Source organism: Hevea brasiliensis, chromosome 8 (genome assembly GCF_030052815.1).
Source record: "Hevea brasiliensis isolate MT/VB/25A 57/8 chromosome 8, ASM3005281v1, whole genome shotgun sequence".
NCBI classification, from domain to species: Eukaryota; Viridiplantae; Streptophyta; class Magnoliopsida; order Malpighiales; family Euphorbiaceae; genus Hevea; species Hevea brasiliensis.
The window spans coordinates 25,911,703-25,933,930 of NC_079500.1; the positions used below are offsets into that span (position 1 = coordinate 25,911,703).

At 31.8% G+C, this 22,228-nt stretch overlaps 1 protein-coding gene across 2 annotated transcripts; it reads right to left on the reverse strand.

Annotated features, from left to right (window-relative positions):
* Positions 1 to 1,552: 1,552 nt before the first annotated feature.
* LOC110662221 (probable E3 ubiquitin ligase SUD1) lies at positions 1,553 to 10,927 on the reverse strand. Of its 2 annotated transcripts, none has more exons than XM_021821130.2 (9): positions 10,429 to 10,927; positions 8,855 to 9,547; positions 6,573 to 7,328; positions 6,269 to 6,480; positions 5,815 to 6,180; positions 4,691 to 4,848; positions 4,007 to 4,170; positions 3,740 to 3,886; positions 1,553 to 2,382 (listed from the first exon to the last, which is right to left on the reverse strand). In XM_021821130.2, exons 1-9 carry the CDS (start codon positions 10,768 to 10,770, stop codon positions 1,876 to 1,878), a joined length of 3,345 nt encoding a protein of 1,114 aa, XP_021676822.2. In that variant the 5' UTR covers positions 10,771 to 10,927; the 3' UTR covers positions 1,553 to 1,875. The 2 variants fall into 2 exon arrangements, with proteins under 2 accessions (XP_021676822.2, XP_021676821.2); XM_021821129.2 differs by having other exon boundaries at positions 4,691 to 4,851; positions 10,429 to 10,926.
* Between the last annotated feature and the right edge of the window lie 11,301 nt (positions 10,928 to 22,228).

Consider the following 22,228-nt stretch of genomic DNA (forward strand, 5'->3'; position numbering starts at 1 on the left):
AAAATAATTGCAGGAATCACCTTGGAACCTACAAGGTGACTATAAGTACAGTATATAGTCAATTAAAATTTTATTTAAAAAAAAAATAATTTATTTATAATGATGTAAACAATTAGGATAAATAAAAGGAAAGGTCACGTAACATTGTGGTGCACATTTTTGCCCAGAAGTGGAGAGAGAGAACATGCATCTTTAGTGGCCATGCAACCCCCCATATAGAACGGGTTAATTTCAATAATTGTGCCTCAATTCAAGTGATGGATTTATTTCAGTTATTCAATCAATTTCAATTTCTTAAAAATAAAATCTCATCTTTTGTTTCAGAGAAAGTTTTTCTGACCAATAATAATAGGTTCTCAAATAAAATAAAATTATTATTTTACCTTTATTTTTCAAAATAAAATTAATTTTTTTCCTTCTCTATTTCCTATGTTCAAATTAATTGATATTATTTATCGGTAAAATTATTATTTCATCTTTAATGAAATTAATAAATAATTTTATTAATAAATTTAATCACAAATAGAAAATATAAATTTATTAATAATTTTATTAATAAATTCAATAAATAATAATTTTATTAAAATAAAGTAATTTTAAGTATCAATTAATTTTATCATAAGAAATTAATAATAAAAGAGAGGAGAAAAAATAAAATAGTGATTTTTTAAAAAAAATAAAGATAAACTAGTAATTTTTATTTTTTAATTTAATAATTTTTTATTAAATATCAGGAAAAAAATTTTTAAACAAAATTAAAATTAAAAAAATTTAAGTAATTAAAATAAAATAACCTAACTTGAGGCACGATCGGTGCAATTAATCCCATGTGATACATGTACGCTTTCTCCACCTCATTTTGATATATATGGTGCATCAAAATTCTTAGCTATTTAGTCAAATTGAATATTTGTCATGCACTCTTTACTAACACCCAATATCAACACTATTTGATTCTCATTGATTAAAATAAAATTATAGAAAACTTGATTAACGTAATACAATTGAATTTTCAACGATAACTATAAATAAATTAAAAAATCATAAAATAAAGTTTTAAATTAAAAAAATTGTAAAGATTTTTAAAAATTTTAGCTAATTTTACAAAAAGGTTTAATAAATAAATATGTCCGAGGCTGGCATTCCAGAGATAACTGCATTGTTCCCTTCTTTCTTTTTTTTTTTTTTTTTTTCTGTTTTCAGGGCTAAGATTGTATGCATTATGGTGATGTCATCAAATTAATTATGAGTAATATGAACCAGTTGTTATAAATCGATTTACAAATTCAAAATAATCAACAAATAGATAACCAAATACTCCATCAATTCCACGACCCTCAGAGCCTTATATAGTTTATCACTGGAATGATGCCACATAATTTGTTAGGACCAAGCGAAGTACAACCCCATATCATTAATTCATTCAACAGTGTTTGATGCCACCTGCATTGTTATGCATAGATGATAATTTAAAGGTGAGATCAGCTTGGTGTGCTCTGCCACATGCATATTAATTGGAAGACGTGTTCCCCGCAGGCAACTCAAAATGCAATTTGTGGTTCCAATCAATACCCTAGAGATAGAAGGCCTTGGCTACCCAACCATCATTCCATCGAATTTGTGGACGTTTTGATGGAAGCCAGTATATCTACAGGCGTTGATCAAAAATCAAATGAAAAATAAACATTCTTGCCACCAACAACCATCTTAATGTTTCCATTCTAACTAGTAATTTTACACGTATAATATATGCACAAAATACCCAACTATGAAGTTATGAGCACATGTTGATTCTCCCAATGGAATGTCCTATTAACATTTCCAAGGCTTCACAGCCTCAATCAGATTAGAACTCCCACAAACCTGTCTCATCTGTCATGCATCCTCTTGATATATTCGCCTTCGCCTCAACCCTCCATCAGCTTCTTGATCATTTAGAATCAAACCAGTGCCTTGCAAATTCGAATTTTGCACTTCAGAGGAAATCCCTGCCTCATTTTGCCTCTCTTCTATATTTTCTCCATAGTTATGAAGCCTACGACCGATGAGATAGCGATCATCGCGTATGGAGTTGTGAAGGTTGGTGAACCAAACATGGAATCTTTTAGCGCAAAAGCACAATGCACTTAAGCAGAGACATCCCAACCATGCAAACCGGTACACAGCAGAGTTTACTACTAATGGGTAACCAAGCACAGGAAACAACCCTCTTGCCAAGACATAAGGTACACACAGGGCCGTTAGCAGCTTCATTATTATAGGGAACACGATCTCTCGTAGGACCCAAAGGCCTTGTAGCCTTGAGAAACCATTTTCTCTCACCCTTTCAAATTTTATTCGCCAACTTTCATCCACGAGTGGCATCATATGGTCCAACATAACCTGTTCAAGCACCAATACATAACACACATTAAATAAATAAAAAAAAAAAGATTGTTTCTCAAATAAAAAAAAGATGGTTTCTTCTTTCCAAATTATATTTTAAATGTTGTCCACAATTCCACATGCAAATCAAAACTAAAGCAAATACCAACATAATTTAAATGCTGAAAATTCAGCACCTGTTATATTTTTGACACTGTTGTCACAATCTCCAAACATAGTAATGTCCTTGCACCGCATAATCTCGAAGGTAACAGTACAACAATGACATTGTACCACATGTTCTATTGGATCAGTATATGGGATCTTATGCACATTATTCATCAATGCTACATGACTAAAATTTAAACTTTCTTTCCGGAACCCAAATTAATGGGCCGGAACTAAATGCATATCAGTAAAATCAATAGTTTGCTGTGCATAATCAAATGAAAATCCAAAAAGGGCCAACATCATTTAATTTTCTATGTACCAAACTTCATGTCGTTGGCTTTCTAGATGGAAAAATGATTAAAAAAAAAATGCACTTTATATGCTCTTTCGATTGTCCCATCATTTTAATAATCAGTTATAGCTATGGAAATGGATCTCAACATCTTGGTAGCCATTGCAATAAATTAAGTGGAGTAAATATACATGTGAAGCTACATAACAATTTAAATTTACAAATAAAATAAAATTTGCTTTTTGAAGATTTCTTTACAATGATGATAATATACAAAAAAATTATGTTCCTTTCCAAAAATTAACATATCTATTTACCAACCATTTTCCAAAAAGAGAGTTCATAATTATTTTTTGGACTTCTAGAAATAAAAAAAATAGAATAATATTTTATATTTGTCATTTCTTCAAAGAAATTAACAAATATAACTTTTGCCAATTGCTTATTACATAGGTATTTGTGGCTTTATGTGTATATTAAACTCAACTCAACTCAACTAAGCCTTTATCCCAAAAATTTGAGGTCGGCTATATGGATTCTCTTTCTCCACTTTAAACGATTTTGGATTAAATCCTCGGAAATGGCCTCATGTACATTACTGAACTTATTCAATAACTGTCCATAATTTTTAACCATATTAAAGTTCACAGCCATAATTCACAAAATTACAAGGTTTGGCCGAAAATTGAAGAAGTGGGCAAAGTTGAAGAATTTTTTTATTAGTCATTTGGCCTATTTTTAAGTATATTTCAGGGGTTAGCAATACTCTTTCAGGTGCTGGATAGTGTTAGTAAAAAGTGGTCTATCAACTAAAAATTGTTAATAAATTGCTAATCTGCCTGTGAGCATCTACACAAAAATTTCTGGTAAACTTATTATTCAAGTTAAAATGCACAAAATTTAACAACTCACCAGCCTGGTCCAAATCTTAAGAAAGATAAGTCCCAATGCCCAGTCCTGATACAGGAGGAAAACTGGGCTTTCATCCACAGGCACCCGCATAGGCACAATCACCAGAAGCTCAAAGAGAAGCCCAATCAATACTGGAATGACAAAAATCTAGACCAAAACAGCAATAAAGAGTCAGAGGTTAGAAAGTTGCCACAAGAAGAAATAATAACCAGTTTTAATGAATAGAGACCTGACAAGTGATATAGATATAACAAACATCACTCATACCCATATTGACAACAGCATAGAGCTCTTCAGAACAATGCCACACCACTTCCAGATTTGGCTAAGCAAAATAGTCGCCCTATTTGTTCTAATATGTTCAATGGAATATCTGGCTCCAGCCAAAGCAGTCCAAATGACATAGCTTCCAATTATGAAAGCATAGAGATCTAAGGAAAAATACAAAGAAAACTACATCATCATATCTCATCTCACACATAGGATGCATAAGAACTAGAAAAATTCATTCAACCACATTACCATTAACTGGTGCATTTACACTGGGGCAGTAGGGGCAATTGCCACCATTTCTTTATAAGTTTTTTAATAAATTCTTTAATTTATGCAATTGCCCCCACTCAATTAGCCCAATTGACCCCACTATTCATATAAAATTTCGTGTATAATTTATATTTTTATGAAATTGCCCCCACTAAATTTTAAGCTTGTCTCTATTTAGATTAAATAATTATAATTTTTAGTACATCAATATAGATGTAGTGTATTTCCCTTGCTCAATTCTAAATATGCCTCCATTTAAATCAAATAATTATAAAAATTTAGCACATGCCAATATGTGTGTGTGTGTGTGTGTGTGTGTGTGTGTGTGTGTGTGTGTGTGTGTGTGTGTGTGTGTGCGCGCGCGCATGTGCGCACTGCCCCTCTGACAATTGGATCCACCACTCTTACCATTGCACTTGATGCCATGGGTTATTGGGAGAAGAGGAATGGAATTGAAAAGGGTACGCCCAAGTGATATGGGTACAACTATCAAGGCTGAGTTGAAGACAAGTAGAGTCATCCAAGCGACAACCAGCAAGAGGACAATGCAAAGAACAAAGCTGTACCTACTAAAACACCAATTTGAAAATATTAGGGCAGAAAATGCACTATTCTTGAACTAGTAACAATAATTAAGAGCAGCAATTATATATATATATATATATATATATATATATATATATATATATGTATATATATATATATATATATAAAGGCACACAAGTATTCTCTGACCACAAAGTCCTTGCTACAAGGAAAATTTTATGAAATTGTGATCAGCCCAGCTGCTCTATGGTAGTGAATGCTGGGTGGCAAAAACAGCACATTTATAAAATGGGCAATGCTGAAGCTAAATTGAGAATGTTAATATACCAGAATAAAAAAAATATATATATTTTATATTCAGCAGAGGGTGGACGCAGTACGCATTGAGGACAAAATGAGGGAGGATAGGTTGATATGTTTGATCCATATCCAATGTAAACTTAGAGATGCACTGAAGCAAAAAAGCAAGTCAATTTGAGGTAGTAGGAAGAATGGGAAAGTAGACCTAAAAATACCATGGATTGAACATATATTGGAAAGTATGACCTATACAAAGTTGAATTAAGGCAAAAAAAACATATGCTGATGACAACTAAATTGGAATTGAGAGTTAGTTCAATTGAATTGAGTTGAATTGAATAATACATGCTGGTGGCAGGAAGTGGAGATATCATAGAGAAAACAAATATTTATAAGGTTCTAGAGGAGTAGTAGGATAATTGATTTCCTCATTCCAATTTTGGCTAAAAAGTGGACAAAGAATAATATAGGTTACAACAGTATGCAATTGAAAGAATAGAACAGAAATAGCTAACAAACACAAACTGTTAAGATTAAGGTGATATTGATAATTGATAAAGTTTACCAACGCCTTGCCCCTTCCCCCTCCACACACAAACACATTTTAAAAAACAAAAAGGAAAGGAGAAGCGAGTAATCAATAGACAATGATCTAATTCAGATCAACTTAAACACTTCATACATACTCTGAATCAGATTGTTCATCACTATCACACTCCTCAGCAGTATTAGGGTCCCCACTGGCAAGGAGGCCTCTGTTTGGATCATCAGCAGCAGCAAGTGCCACCAAAGCTCGATCCTGTGCACCTAGTTGCACTGCTGGAAGTCTATCCTGCATTCCCGGCTCTGGATTTACATTGTCCAGGCCACCATTGTCCTCAGGTCTGGGCAGTAAAAAATCTGTTAAACCAAGTGCCCAGCCAACTGCTGTAAACCAATAGCGGAGAACGCATTTGATTGTGGTCCGCAATTTAAAATGCTCAATGGCAAATGGAATGCAGATTTGGAAAAGCAGCATGTCAGCTGGTATCTCAGTAAACGGATCAGACACTCTGCAAGAAATGTGTATCCATGTCAGAGAATACAAAAAAAGGTGATCAATAATCATAAGAATGGCAGGAGTATATGATCAACGCTTACGATATATCCAGAGGGAAAATGGTGGGTGCCATCTGCATTGCAAGTTTGACAGGTAAAAATACCAGCATCACAATTAAACTCCCATAAACAGCAACAGACAACAAAACCCTGCGGGCATGCTTGTGCACAGGATCATCAATTAAATCACGGAATGGGTTATAGTTTGGATCAGCTGGATCTCGAAGAAAATACAGAACTCCCTGACGTAAAACCTACAGACATAAAGTAAAAGATAAAATATTAATTTATTGCACCATGTATTTACAGAAATTGTCCATTGTGATAAGATTGCTAAGGAAGATACCCCTCGAAGAAGACTGACAAAAATGCTTATTTGCAGCATGTACACAATTCCTACAACCCAATGAACCAATGAGCTTGCTAAAGGAGAAACTGAGAAGAATTGAACTCTTTGAGCCATGGACTTCCCAAACATCCTTATAGTACAAACATCCAGCCACCATCCACACATCAAAGGAAATACGCCAAGCTCAATGACCAGTAGGAAGGCAACCTTAATCATAGTCATCAAATGCCTCATTGCTGCCAAGAACTGCCTGAAAAGTGATGGAATTGTTTCTGCGATAGAGGCAATACCATAAAATCTCCCCATAGTAAAAGGCTCACCCTTTGTATATCTAATCAACGCAACAATACCAAGGTAGAAGAAGACTATAGAGAATATAAACATGTATCCAATAGCAAGAGTTGAAACATCAGAAAGCCGTGATGTGCCAATATTTGCCCCTTTTAAGAGATCTGCTGATAGAGGAGTGCTTATGTTCTTTGAGACTTCATTTAGTCCACTAGCATTTACTTTTAACATATCTGCAACCTGACCAAGAAGTCCACCATCTTGGCCTTCAGATGTCAAATTTGTAACAGCAGTTAATGTAAAGTTAGCTATGGAGAGAGCAGTATCTGTTAGTGGCATAACTGTTGACAGTAACGGACCACTTGCAGAAGAGAAAAGCCATGACACGTAGTAGAGTATAATCCTTCCAAATGAAAAGGGCATGAAGATTACAATACCGAGGAATATCATATTGCTAGCCAGAACCTGCAGATTAATAAAGCCAGAATGAAGGAACTCTCCAGCAAAAGTAAAAAAGAGGAAATTTTATTAATTTTTTTTTATTTCACCTTATTGAACTAAGAGTCAAAGCAAAACAAGCTCCCCATCCCAACAGAGAGAGGAACACTTGTTCTTGCAAAATTAGTAGAACTCAGTGCTCTGTAAAGCAGAACAGACCAACCAGTGGGACTGGTCAAACCAGAACCAGATCAATGACTGGTTTGGTGCAGTCCAGTTTTTTTATTTAATTTTTAAAATTTTACACAAAAAAACTATTGATATATTAATTTCTAAAAATCATTTACTCATGCTTGTTGTCCAGATTAACCGGGCATAAGGCAAGAGTGCTTAATATAAAGAGTTGGGCAATCTTTCCCCCTTGAGCTGGCTTTTAAGATTGAGTTACTCCTAGTTCATTTTCTCTACTTGGTATTAGAGCCAACCCTTGTCTCGATATTGAGCCACCTGCAGATGTTCAATCCTATAAACTTCAAGATCCAGATGTTCATTCCTGAGAGTAAGAAGAGTGTATTGTCCCACGTCGACAGGCAAGAGTGCTAAAAATAAAGCAGAACAGACCAACCAGTGGTGGGACTGGTCAAACCAGAACCAGATCAATGACAGGTTTGGTGCAGTCCAGTTTTTTTATTTAATTTTTAAAATTTTACACAAAAAAACTATTGATATATTAATTTCTAAAAATCATTTACTCATGCTTGTTGTCCAGATTAACCGGACATAAGGCAAGAGTGCTAAATATAAAGAGTTGGGCAATCTTTCCCCCTTGAGCTGGCTTTTAAGATTGAGTTACTCCTAGTTCATTTTCTCTACTTGGTATTAGAGCCAACCCTTGTCTCGATATTGGGCCACCTGCAGATGTTCAATCCTATAAACTTCAAGATCCAGATGTTCATTCCTGAGAGTAAGAAGAGTGTATTGTCCCACGTTGACAGGCAAGAGTGCTAAATATAAAGACATGGGCAATCTTCCCCTCCATTTTCTCTATAATTATTAACATTTTTTTTTTTTGGGAAAAAGCACCAGTAGCAATGAGAAATGCATTGAAATAATATTATCTAAAAATGATAAAACTGAGAGAACAAATGTTCAATTCCCCAGTAGAAAGGAGCAGCCCCGGCCGGCGGGGGTGGGTGGGTGGGTGGGGGAGGGGGATGAAGTACCGGGTGAAGAGCATAGAATTCTGATTCAGATTTAAATCAAATGCCTTATACAAGATTATTGGCAAAACACATATGTGATAAAATTTTCAACATCTATCTAAAAATGATAAAACTGAGAGAACAAATGTTCAATTCCCCAGTAGAAAGGAGCAGCCCCGGCCGGGGAGGGGGGGAGAGGGATGAAGTACCGGGTGAAGAGCATAGAATTCTGATTCAGATTTAAATCAAATGCCTTATACAAGATTATTGGCAAAACACATATGTGATAAAATTTTCAACATCTATCCAAACAATTCCAGTGAAAGATGACAGGAGAGAAATTATACTCACAGTGAATGCATTTTCAACTAAATGGAATACAGGGCCCTGCATGCCAACAAGCTCATCAAAGGGCACATCCTCTGCACCATCAGCATCATCTAAACCATCAAACATTTGTTCAACATGAGCCTCAAGACGAGCTGCCTGCATCTCCCATCGAGCAGCAACATTTTCTGCATTCCTTCGGATCATTTGACCAGCCCCAGCAATTCCTTGTCCGCCACCAGCATCTTCAGCATTTGCCACACCAGCAAAATTTCGCATAGCTTGTCCTGGTGGCCGTCTTGCAGCACGAGCACCATTTCTGTCACCTTCATCCTCTCTCTCAGCATCCTGACCTCCAAGCTCCCTTAAATGCCTAAAGTAATCTCTTAATGAAGTAGCTCCAAGAAAAATGAAAACAATGCTAGCAGAAAGTAGGAAGCCATGCAGACAATCAGTAAGAATAACTGTGGTAGTGATATGACTTAAAAACAATCTCTGGGCTTCACCAAAACTCCTCACAAAAGCCAAACGCCATATCCAGAAGGTTATGAAGGGTATAATGAGGAGCCAAACAGAAAGGACAAAACTAAGGCGCAAAAAGAATTGCAGAACATGGCAAGTCTTCATTGTCATCCCAACTACAAACTCCTGAAAAGGAAGCCTTGCTGGGGCATTCTCTGCATAAACAGGAGAGAAAGAGAATGCATGCTTGCAAACCTGAAAAGTAAGGTAAAAAAAGACCAAAAAAAATTATATAAATACATATGTAAATAAAATACACGTGTGATTGAAACTTGACAGTGCAAAGCACTACAAAGCTATAAAAATATAATGCAACTCACTAGATAAACTGATGACTGCCTAATTGCAGACAAGGTCCTCTTCCATAATTTTTTTTTTTTAAATTATAAAAAAGTTATAAAAAAAGAACCAGCTGGCTGACTTAAAAGCAACAAGCTCGATTATATGTGTGCACTGGTGCCTTTCCTTAAACCATTAGCAAAATTTTTCCAAACTCAAATTCACGGACCGAAAACCATGGCTTTCACATTTCCAGTCCCCATGCTACTTCTCTTTAACATAAGAATAAAAGTATCTTCATTTGGCGTTAATCATTCATTGCACCCCTTTTATTAGCAAAATTCATGCACTTCATCTGTAGTGTTAGAACTGTCATCCCAGAAATATGAACTTGAACTTTAAAATTACTCTGAAGGTAGCATAGCATATCCAGCACATCTTTTGGCACCTACCACATTATCTTATCTTAGTTACAAGGGATCTCGATATAATCAAAATGCCATATCTTCAGTATATAAAAAGTATCTTGTACAAAACATAAAATCCATTTGACAGAAGCAATAAAGAAACCACTTTCACCAATACAAAACAGGCCCAGTTAAAGCTTTCCTTGATGGCTTCGATAAAGCAGGCGAAAATAAAAGAATATCTAAATCCCTAATTAAACCTTGTTCAATCAACTTTCACCATAACAACACCAATCAAATTCACAGCAACTATTTCCAGTAAAATTCGTAAAATTCCCAAATCAACAAATCCAAAATATTCTATTCATATGTTAATAAAGTGAAACTTACCTCGCATTGGCGAGCGTTGCTGTGATTAAGCCACTGCAGTAGGCAATCCTGGTGCACAAACTTGATACTTCCGCTACAAGCGCAAGGATACCGTAAAGGATTCTCCGCATCTCCCGGGTTCCTACAGATCCGGCATACATCCTCCTCCTCTTCATCGTCCTCATACCTCGACGATGATGCCGCCGCTGCCGAAGACGAAGCTCCATTACTTTCCTTTTCGATCAAATGACGATTCGAAGCCATGGATTTTGAGGAACACGAGGATAGAGACAACCGTCTTAGTGTGTCGCTAGATTCTCCGTGATTCGGTGGTGGTGGCGCCGCCGCGGGGGCGATCTCCATGATTAAAGTTTAAGTATCGGAGGAAGGAGGACGGCGAGTCGGGGCCCGGATTGACTCAGTAAGATCAGGAAAGGAATTGGGATTTTGAAAAACGCAGTAGTAGATTGAAACGCGTTGCAGGGTTTTTTTTTTTTTTTAATTTAGTTTGCGCACGTGGTCCCGTCGGGTTTTATTGTGACGGTTTGGTTATTGTGATGATAAAATGGTTGTCGGCTGCTGCAAGACGATGGATGACGTGGATTGTTTTTATTCATGGATTACGGAAATATCTTCACTCGTTGGTCGGACCTTAATTGTACGGATAAATTGAGAGAAATTAATTTATATATTGTCTATAATTATTTATAATTATAATTTTTATTATTTAATTTAATTTTAATATTTATTTAAATTTAAAATTTTTAATATTTAAAATTTTATATAATTTTAAAATTTATACACATATAAAATTCTTAATCTTTACTAATTAAAATTTTATTATAATATAATTTAAAAATAAAATTTTATAAAAATATCATTATTATTTATATTATTTATAAAAATAGAAATTTATTTTATTTATATTCTTATCTTTATTTTATAATTATTTATTTAAAAATATTTTAATACATTTATATTTTAATTTTACGTTAAAAACAATAATTTTGTTTTAATTTACTTTTTATAAATTCGTTAAAAAATATTTCATATAAAATAAATTTATATTTTTTATTTATAAATATAATTTCTAAAATTCTTAAATATTGCGTTAATACATAAGTTAGTTTTAGTTAACATTAAATTTATAAGTTATCTATATATATATATGCAACACGAAAAAATATTATAAAAAAATTTATATTCATTACTTTATAAAAAATATATATATAATTAGTATATAATATATAATAAAATTATATGAATCTAAAATTTTGAATAATATATAAAATTATATGAATCTAAAAAGTAAATTTTATGTATGAGCAAAAATATCTAAATAGGTAAATATACATTATTTAAAAATTAATAATTAATATAATATATTAGACTTGTGTTTAATTATAAAATTAATATAATTAATAAAATGATTAAAATTTATAATACTAATTATTTTATTTTAAAATGATATATTATTAAAAATTTTAAAATATTAATGTGTGTGTATATTAAAAAAATATAATAATTATTTAACCTTTTTTCATACTATAATCTTATCCTAACTTAATAAATATTGAATATGTATAAAAAAAATTAAAAATTATATTTTAAATATATAATTATCATTTCAATTTAATAAATTTATGTTAAAATATAAATACAAATTGATATATTGATTTAAAAAGAGTCTAACTTCTATATAAATATGAGCATTATATTACTTAATAAAATTTTTATTTATTTGAATTGAACAAATTCGTTTATTGAAATTTAAGGTTTACTTTTTGAAAAATAATTATAAAAAAATTTATTTAGAAATATATTATAAGTTAATTTGATAAAATATTTTCCTATAAATTAAATAATTGTCTATACATTTTTTTGTTATAATCATTCCAATAATGTAATAATATAAATCAATGTTTTTTTTATTAGCATCCAATTTTTACTTTTTATATAAAAAGAAAATTTTAATTAATTTATTATTTATAAATAATTTATTAATATTAATATATTTGTCAATTTATTTTTAAAGTTTTCCCTATATCATGAGAAAATATGAAATTATTTTTCTCCATGTCATAAGAAAAAAAAAAAGAAACCATGTAAAATATTATATATTAAATAAAAATCAATAATATTGATACTTGTGTATATAGTTAATTTTATCAAATAAAATAAAAAAATATGAGAAATCAAAAAATATTTTATAAAATTATACTAAATTGAATTTATTTTACTATTATATATAAAAACTTTTAAATAGTGTTAAAAAAAGTTCAGATTATTCACGTTAATTATTTATATTTTATAAAAATTATATAATAATAAAAATTAATTAGTATTGGTAAACTCAACACTTCATTATTTAAAAATTTAATACGAGAATATATGAATCAACAAAATAACAAATAGTTAAGTTTATATATTTATAATTAAAACACTTACAATATAAAATTATAATATAATAATAAAATTTTTTTATCATAAATTTTACCTCTATATTTTCTTATTTTATTGACATATTTTTATTTTTATTAATTTAATTTAGAAATAATAAATACACATGCAATATTCATATTATGAAAAATAAAAAATTATATAATAATAATAATATATAAAAATTATATATAAAAATATTAAATTACTAATAGATATAATAAGCACATAAACATGTAACACATATTAAAAAAATAATTTAATTAAAATAAAAAAAAAGTAATAAGAAAAATATAAATGCATTGGAATAATACATAATAGTAAAGTTGAAAAAAAATAATATTTCTTTATTTTTTAAAAAGATAAGTAAAATGGGACATTTTTTTGTCTTGAAATATGACTTGAAATGAGATAAAGGAATATTATATTATAAAAGGGCATTTAAATATTTTAACATAAAAAACACTTTTTTTTTTTTCCCTTTGTTTCATTTTCATTTAATTTGAGAAGAAATATTTTAAGTTAATTAACAGAGAATGAAATTTCTTTCTCTTTCGTTATTTATTGTCTAAATAAAAAAATTTAGAGAAATTAATTTTTTTTCTCTTTTATCCACCTTCTTCTATCCAAATAAAAGGTTAATGATGATGTAATAATTTCATTAAATTCCAATTATTCAGTAAAACTTGTTGGTTAGCCCCAATTTCAAGCATGCTACTATATTTTGATATTGCTATTTTTCATATTCTTTTGAGGATTCTATTTTAGATAAGTTAAAAAGAAGGATTTGTGTATTATAGTCTCCCCAGCAATAGTAGGACTTTCAAGTCATTCTTTTGATTAGGGTTATGCGTAGTTCTTAGGAGAACCGAATCGAATTAATCAAAAAATTTTTTATATTTTAGTTTAGTTTTGATTTTTTACTAAGAATCGAACTAGAACCGTATTGAAATGAACCGAAACGGTACTAATTAAATTAGAATTGAATCGAGATTTGAATTTATATATATATATATTTTTATATTTTTTAAATATATATATATATAAACTAAATATAATCAAATATTATATTTTATTTTTTTAAATTTTTTTAATAATTTTATTTATAAATATATTAAATTACCTTATAATTCTTAATTATAAATATACTATTATATTATATATATGTTAATTTTAATTATATTTATATCTTATATTTAATTATTATATAATTAATAAATAGTTAAAATATATATTATATACTTTTACTATTATATTATATTATATATTTAATCATAAATTATATATGCACCTTATAATTAAAGATTATATAATTTAGAAATGACTAAAAGATATATTATATGATATATTATATATTGATAATCCAATTTAAAATTTAAATATTAATTTAAGTATAATTTTTAATAAAATAATTACATAAAATTATTTTAAGAACTAATAACTGAATTGGAATCGTACCAAACCAAATTAAAACCGAAACAATAAAAAATCGAATAAAAATTATACTGAAATTATATTTTGGTTTCGATTCTAATTCTAAACAAATCTCAAATTAAATTGAGACCACACACCCCTAAATTTAGTCAAGTACAATAAATTATGATATTTTGTAGCAAGATAACTTCCTCTGTTTCTTTTACTACGTTCTCTATTTTATTTAGAAAAAACAAATCGGAAAACTTTGGGCTGTTTGCCTGTTTAAATCTTAGATAATTTTTTAAGAAGTTTTTTTTAAGAAAATTAAAAAATAAAGTTTCGTATTTATATATATTAGTCTTTCAAATTTTAAATTAAGATTTGAAAACACTTTTAAATTGTTTTTCACTATTTTCCTTTATAATAAAAATTTTAATTTCTAATAATTTTCCAATGATGATTTTTTTATAAATAAAATTACACTATAACTTTTTAAATTTAAAATTAAATAGTTATTTAAAAAATATTTAATAATAATAATAAATTATTTATATTAGTATAAAAATAAATAAAATTTAATTTTAAAATAAATATTTTATTTTTTAATTATAAAAATATATGACTAATTTTTTATTTTTTAATTAAAAAATTATTTTTATTATTTATAGATAAACATGTTTTCCATATTTTTTTTTATATTTTATAGTAAATAAAATTATGAGTGTAAGCAAGAATTTCTCTAAAAGTAAATATTATTTTAACTAAGTTAAGAGTCTGTGCATTATAAACTCTTCTAGCAAACTGGAAGGGACACATTTATTAGGTATCTTTTCTTCTCCATGTCTTAAAATGCTATTTTTTTTCCTTTACACTCATTTCATCCCATAAAGATATGCTTACTTTCTATTTTCATTTGTCCCAAATTATAGGCCGTTTTCTCTTTTAAAATAACAGTTTATCAATTAGTTTTCTAATATACTCCTATTTAATATACAATACTCAACTCAACTCAACTAAGTTTTTATCCCAAAAATTTTAATATGCAATAAAAAAAATAAAATTCATTAGTAACAAAAATAATTTAGTAACACAATTTATTTAATTTTTAATGTAGCAATATAAGTGGAAGGTATATTTTAAAAAGACTAACCAAAATTTATTGATTTAACTATATTTTACTATGTGAAAATAAAATTAAACCTAGTTATTTTTATGGGGCAGAGATAGTAAGTAGTTAACTTGTATATTTTGTTGTTATACGAATTAAATATAATTATGAGCCATTGTAGAGATTAGTTAATGAGTTCACTCACGAGCCTATTTAGCAGGTTAATTTTCAAACCTATTAAACAAGCTTATTCACGAACTTTTAAATGAGTTGACTCATAAATTCAATGAGTTTATTCATAAGCCTTTAAACGAGTCGGTTCATGAGCTTTCATAAGCCAAATACAAGTTAGTTTGAGAATGGCTCATTTAGAAAACGAGTTGAACTAAATTGAGCTGAGCTTTTATTGAATCAAGTCTCAAGCAGCTCGCAAATAACTTAGCTCGTTTATAGACGTAATTTTTCTCTCTCTGCTTTCCAATCATTAGAGGTAAAAGGTTTAAAAGACCTCATCTATATTCTTCATTTATTATTTCTTGTTTTATTCATTTCATAAATAATACATTGTGCGTTTGTGTGTTGAGAGACCTAGAGAGATTTATGCCTTTCACAGGGTATAGAACTCTACCTTTTGTAGCAAAAGGTTTCTTTTTGTAACATCCAGAAAAAAAAAATATATATTCTGATGTGATTTTGGCGTGTGACAGTGGGTTTCCACTGTCACAGCCACCCATTTCATTAAAAAAAAAAAAATCAAATAAAAAACGGGAGGGGGAAACCCCCCCCCCCCCCCCATTTTCTCTTCTCTCCCTCTCCTTCCCTCTCTTTTTCTTCTTTCTTTCTCCGGCGACCTCCCAAGTAGCTTCCCACCCGGCCGGCGACCCTCCGGCGACGGCCAGACCACCAGAAACGGCGGCAAGAGAGGGAGAAGAGAGAGAAAACGCGCGCACAGTGGGCAGCGACTTTCCGGCGCGATTTCAGCTTCATCCGACGTCCGATCGAGGCGATTCAGGTGGCGTTGGAAAGCTTGTTCCGAGACCTTTCTTTTGATACCAATTTTGCAACAAATGGAGGCTGGATGAGTGAGATATGGAGGAGAGAAGTTTCGGATTTTTCAAGCTTTTTCGTCAGATCAACGATGATCCGACCGTTGGATCGACGATCCGAGACCACCTATGGACTGAGGAAGAGGAGAGGAACATGGTGGTATGATCAGATCCGGCAAATGTCGCCGGTGACCGGCGGCCGGCCACCGTGCGCGGTGGTGCCAGCGGTGGCCTCGGTGGGCTATGGAGATGATTCAACTTCCAGAGGCTTCCTCATAAATTTTTGGAATTTTTGAGACACAGATAAACTTCGGGTAAGACTATTTTTATTATTTCTCTGTCTGTGGAGCATAAATACAGTATTTCTTAAACAGGAAAAATTGAAAAAAAAATCTACAAAAAATATATGATGAAAGTAAAATTATTTGGAGATATTCTATGGTGTTAGTTGAATTTTTGAGTGATTGTAGAATATTTTTGAGAAATATAGATGGATTTTAGTTAGATTTTAGCATATGGGCATATAAGATTATTTGAAATTAAGATAATTAAATTTTATATAATTGGTTGAAGCTTGAGGATGGAGGTTTAAATATGTGAATATTGAATTGGGTTGAATTAAGAATATATTAGATGTTGGAAACTTATGGAATCGAGTAAAATTCTTGAATAAAATATTCACGGGTGATTAGAAAATTACAATTCATTTTGTAATAGCCTTATAATATTATTAAGGACCACAGGATAAAATTTTAGAATTTTTTTGAGCATGTTTGAGTGGATTTTTACAAAATATCAATTATAGGGACTAAAACGTAATTTTTAAGATTTTGAGTATTATCTGAATTGGAGGGCCCAGGAGGGGCCATGTGATATTGATGAAATGTGATTGTGGAAAATTGAGAATCTAGAAGTGTTATTTGAGTCTTTTTGCAGGTTGGGTAGGTCCCAGGTATAAGGGAAACTCTGCCGGATTTCCGGCATAAATTAGGCTGTCTATTGCCTCTTTAGAGTTTTATTCTAACTTAGTACTAATAAATTTATAATTTAATTATTAGGTGATCGATGTCAGCTATTTTTCTGCATCCAGCAGCCACGATAGTCATCGGTGTACTGTGAGTAAAATATTAAATTTAATTGTAATTTCACTATTATTATATGTTCAAGCATGCCCATGCATCACTTATATGCATATATCTATGTAGATAAACTTTAGGCACGATTTATGTTGCATTCATAACTGTGAAAGTGCCATGTATGTTATTGTGGTAGTTTGGAGCAGTGTGCGTGCGTTGGCGTGCGTGTGATGTGGTGTGGACTATGGATAGGAGGGGTAGACACGGCTTGAGATCTTCGCTGGGACCCGGTCCTTCGGGGTAGACACGGCTTGAGTTCTTCGCTGGGACCCCGATTTGGTTATTAAGTGGAAGTCCGAGCTGAGTTCTTCGCTGGCACAGTTGGAATTAAGAGAGTCAGATAGGGATCGGCTCCATATATTATGATTGATATTATTGGGTGTGTGAGTGCTCCAAATTACCTTTTTGATGTTATGATGTGCAAATTGTTGTTGATGTTGCATTTCACTCTATAGGGTGCATTAGCTTTAGATAGTTATAGAGATTATGGTTAAAATTGATATTTTACTCTCTGAGTCGAACGCTCACTCCTGTTCAATATTTTTCCAGGCCATAGGAGGAGTTATTTTACAAAGCAACTTGTTTTCTTCCTCGCAGGTTTAACGTTGATTATTTAATTGTTTTACTGTCTTTTCTAAATTTAAAATCTAGAACTCTGCATGTGTTAGTAATAGTGTGGACCTTGTTAGAAATTGTGTTAATTTAAATTTTTGAGATTAATAAATGAAGATTTATATGGTATTTAAACAGTTTGTAAATGAGGCAACAAGGTTGAGCTGGGCTCCCCTGATTTTAGTTTCTGAAAATTTTTGGGCTAAGTTGGCCCGAAATGAAATTATAACAGTTTGATTTAAATTATCTTATATGCATATTGGGCTTAAATTGTGGGCCTGGTTATGGATTTGAGGAATAGTTAGGCTTACTACGGGCCTCGGGGGCTTTAAGCTGGCTCAGGTCCTAGTGCCGGTCCGGCCCATAGGTTGGGTCGTGACAAAGTTGGTATCAGAGCTTAGGCTCTAGATTCATGGGGAAATAATATAAAAGGGAGTGTAAAAGGGAGTCTTGTTAGGATGTTACATGCGGAGTATAGGATTCTGTTTCGTCTTTTCTGTAATTCTTTGTTTCTAGATTCTGCGTTATATCTCGAGAAATATAAGAGTACCTCAGTTAGTGTCTTAATTTTCGTGGAGTACATAGAAACATGATATAGATTTAGCAAACTTATTGAGGTCTACCATGGAAACACGTACTCCAAGAAATGCTAAATTTCTGTCTGTATGGGTTAAATGGTGTGCCCATTTCGTGCAAGGCACGAATACATAAGGTGAGTCTTGAAAGTACAGTTGCCCTAGATAAGGATGAGGGTACCACTACTGGCAGTCATCAGTGGATGACCCAGTCAGAATAAGTTTATGATAATAGAAGATTCAAGAGAGATAAGAAATTAGGAGACCTAGTCGATCAGGACGTATCGTAGTAACTATACAATATTCTCGATGTCTGCTCTGTAAGCTGCAGATTACAGTACTGACATGAGATTATTGTGTAAAGCTGCGTGCATCCCCGTGGTGCTCCATAATGAGGGTGTTTAAGATGGCTTCTGTTTTGGTACAGTTATGCCAGAACATAGTTCTATATCTGTAGAGGAGTTGGAAACTCCTGGTTAGGGGTCTAGAGTTAGAATATTGAAAGGTCACAGTTGGGTGATAACTAGAGTCAGTGACTCAGTTACCCTAGCATGAGCTAGAGTTACAGTAAGAGTTGCCATCAGACCAGAGGTTTCGGACTAATTGCAAAGTAAAGGTGATACCTATAGAGTGAGACTATCTAGTCTTAGGTATGGAATTTTGGATGGCTTTTGCAGAACGATAGACATTTTGCTCAGAACTTAGTGAGAATAGAATACCTTGTGTGTATCAGTATGGAATAAAGTACAACCCTACTACCTAGAGAAGGTCGAAACTATGAATTGATGATTTACAGAGCTATGATATGATAAGAGAGACATTAATTTGACATGGCTTTGGGTAAGGTGGTAAATGTAGTACCTTTATTGCAGCAAGTTAGGGTATAGACCTATCTTTTCAGAAGGGATCGAAGGTTATTACTGATAATGATGACTTATAGAATAGTGTCCCAGATGGGACTGTAGAGTGTGGTAGAGAGTAGTTGGCTCGGGTATCCTGCGGAGGATACAAGTTCTATTATAGGAATCCTATATAATCAGATCACAATGGATGTAAATCCTTTGAATTGGATGACGGGTTTGGGTGCCCGGAATCTTAAGTTTTGGCTAATTGAGTAAACATGGAAAATAATAATAATAATAAATTACTGCAGAATCAGTTCTCGAGGTGGTAAGGGTATTATATAAGCTAAAGTATAAGAATAGAAATCATACGATAAAGGTATGACTGCAATTTCCTGAGTTCTTTTCTAACTTCATATTGTTCAAAACAATAGTATAATCTAATTATAATAGTGTTAAGAGAAATAAATTAGCAAAGATAAATTATAGAAGGCCAATGGATAGAGAAAGTGCAGAATGAAGGTTTGGACGATTGATTGCAGATGCAATATAATCTAAAGGCCAGTGAAAGTACTAGCTAGAGTGGTCAAAGGACCAAATCTGAGTAGCACAGACATATGATAACGCGATAGAGACTCTGAAAGATATAGTTAGTAAGTACAGCTGTCATGTTAGGAAGAAAAATGGAACCAGGGATTGAATAGTCAAGTTCTATTTTGGGTAAGACAAAGGAAATAAATGAAAGGACAACCTAAAAAGCGCATAATAAAAGGAACAAAGTTAAGATATAGGGTAGGCTAAGAGTTATTCTTGGCAAGGTAAATGACAAGGACGGAGGACCCAAAATGGGACCACATTAGTGAGAATAGTGATGGAGATATAGAATCTAGTAATGTGATGCTCATAGCATGATGTAATTGAGGTAGTGCCAAGGGCTAAAATATAGAGCTTGGAGTTACAGGATTGGATCATACTTTATTTATTCCCTATTCCTAAAGTGAAGTGGATAGCAATGGGGCAAGATTCTTTTAACTTGTTAACAGTATCAAGAAGATTAGACAAGGAATACAATAATAATGAGCAAAAGCTAAAAAGTGTGCGATGGTATTGCGGACTATTTAATTAGGCAGAGAAAAAGAAGTTAGTAAGTAGTAAGTTGAATAAAAGTTAATTTAAGGGATTAAATAGGTATGATGAGTGGAAAGAATTATAGATAATGACACATAGGCTTTAGGTTAGACTTTTGAGATAGTGAGAAGGTAGTTAGAGGTTCATTATGAATGTCAGGCAAGCATTTTTAGTGTGACCAACAGAATCACTTTGCAATGAAGCAATAATGACAGAACAACAGTAGGGGTAGAACGAGAAGTGACAAGTCTAGGTGGTTATAAATCACTAGAAAGTTCAAGGATCAAATTAATGACCATAGATAAGGGTGGAATTAGTGTTGGAAGAATCTATTAGCGAGAGAAATCTTTCAGGAATCAACAAAAGTTAAGGGCACAATATAAACGATGATAGATATGAATCATAGGTCGAGTATAAGTAAAGTTAATAAATTATAAAATATTATGTCAGGAAAAACAATGGTACGGTAAAGGGTTCATGCAGATGATACCTTATAGGTATAGCACAATTGTGCTAGGAGATGATGAAATTTGAAGAGAAAGACTAAGAAACATAGGTTAAACGTTATTATATGGACAATCGGGCGTAGTTGAATATAAGAGGATATTTTCTTTCTTTTCAAGTTTAGCTTATGCTTTTGGTTCTAGAAGGTTATATAAGGAACTGAGGTTGAGTCAAGGAGACCTAGTTATTTGAGAGTTTGGTAGGCACCAATTCATATACAATTTCGTGATATGAGAATGACTGTAAGTGCATACCTAGTGTTAAGTATAAAAGGACGATCAGAGTAATAACAGGAGTCAAATTGAGTTAGCTACTAAGGCTTGTGACTATTTTAAATTATGAGCTGGAGAGAATACTAATTGTGAATGAGTTACAGCGAATGAGATTGTTGCTAATAGGAAAAGATGAGGCTGAAGTTTGGAAAGCTATAGGCAGTATATGTGATTATATTAAGGAGAATGAACACCTGAAGTATGTTGTTTAGAATTAAGGCATGGCACACATTTCCTATAGCCGTGTTAGTTCAGATGGAACTTATAGTTTCAAGGGCTCCTATCCATCCAGGATGAGCAATTTTCTACTGAGGCTGGTGGGGAATGATAATGTTCTGATAGTTAAGTTGGGAAAGGAGAAACAAAAAGAAATTTCTATGGGTAATTATAAGTGTTACATAAGGTGAAGAATGTGCTAATAGGAGTAAATCGTAAGGTTAGAATTCTCGAAGTAATGGAACTAGTAATCAAGATAAGACTAAAAAAATAAAAAGAAAGTTAAAGTTGATGATGGGATAGAAATCTTTGAAGGAAAAGGTGTAAGGGTGAGATAGGACTAAAATTAAGGAATAAGTACAGCAGGTTGAAAAGATATCAATAATATTAGAAATAGAAAAAGGGAAGTGGATAAGATGTAAAGGACAGGAAGAAAGCTCGATAGAGCCAGTTATAATGATGAGGATAAGAAGGAATAGGTATGACTAGGAACACACTAAGAGATGTTTAAAACAAGTTATTATGAG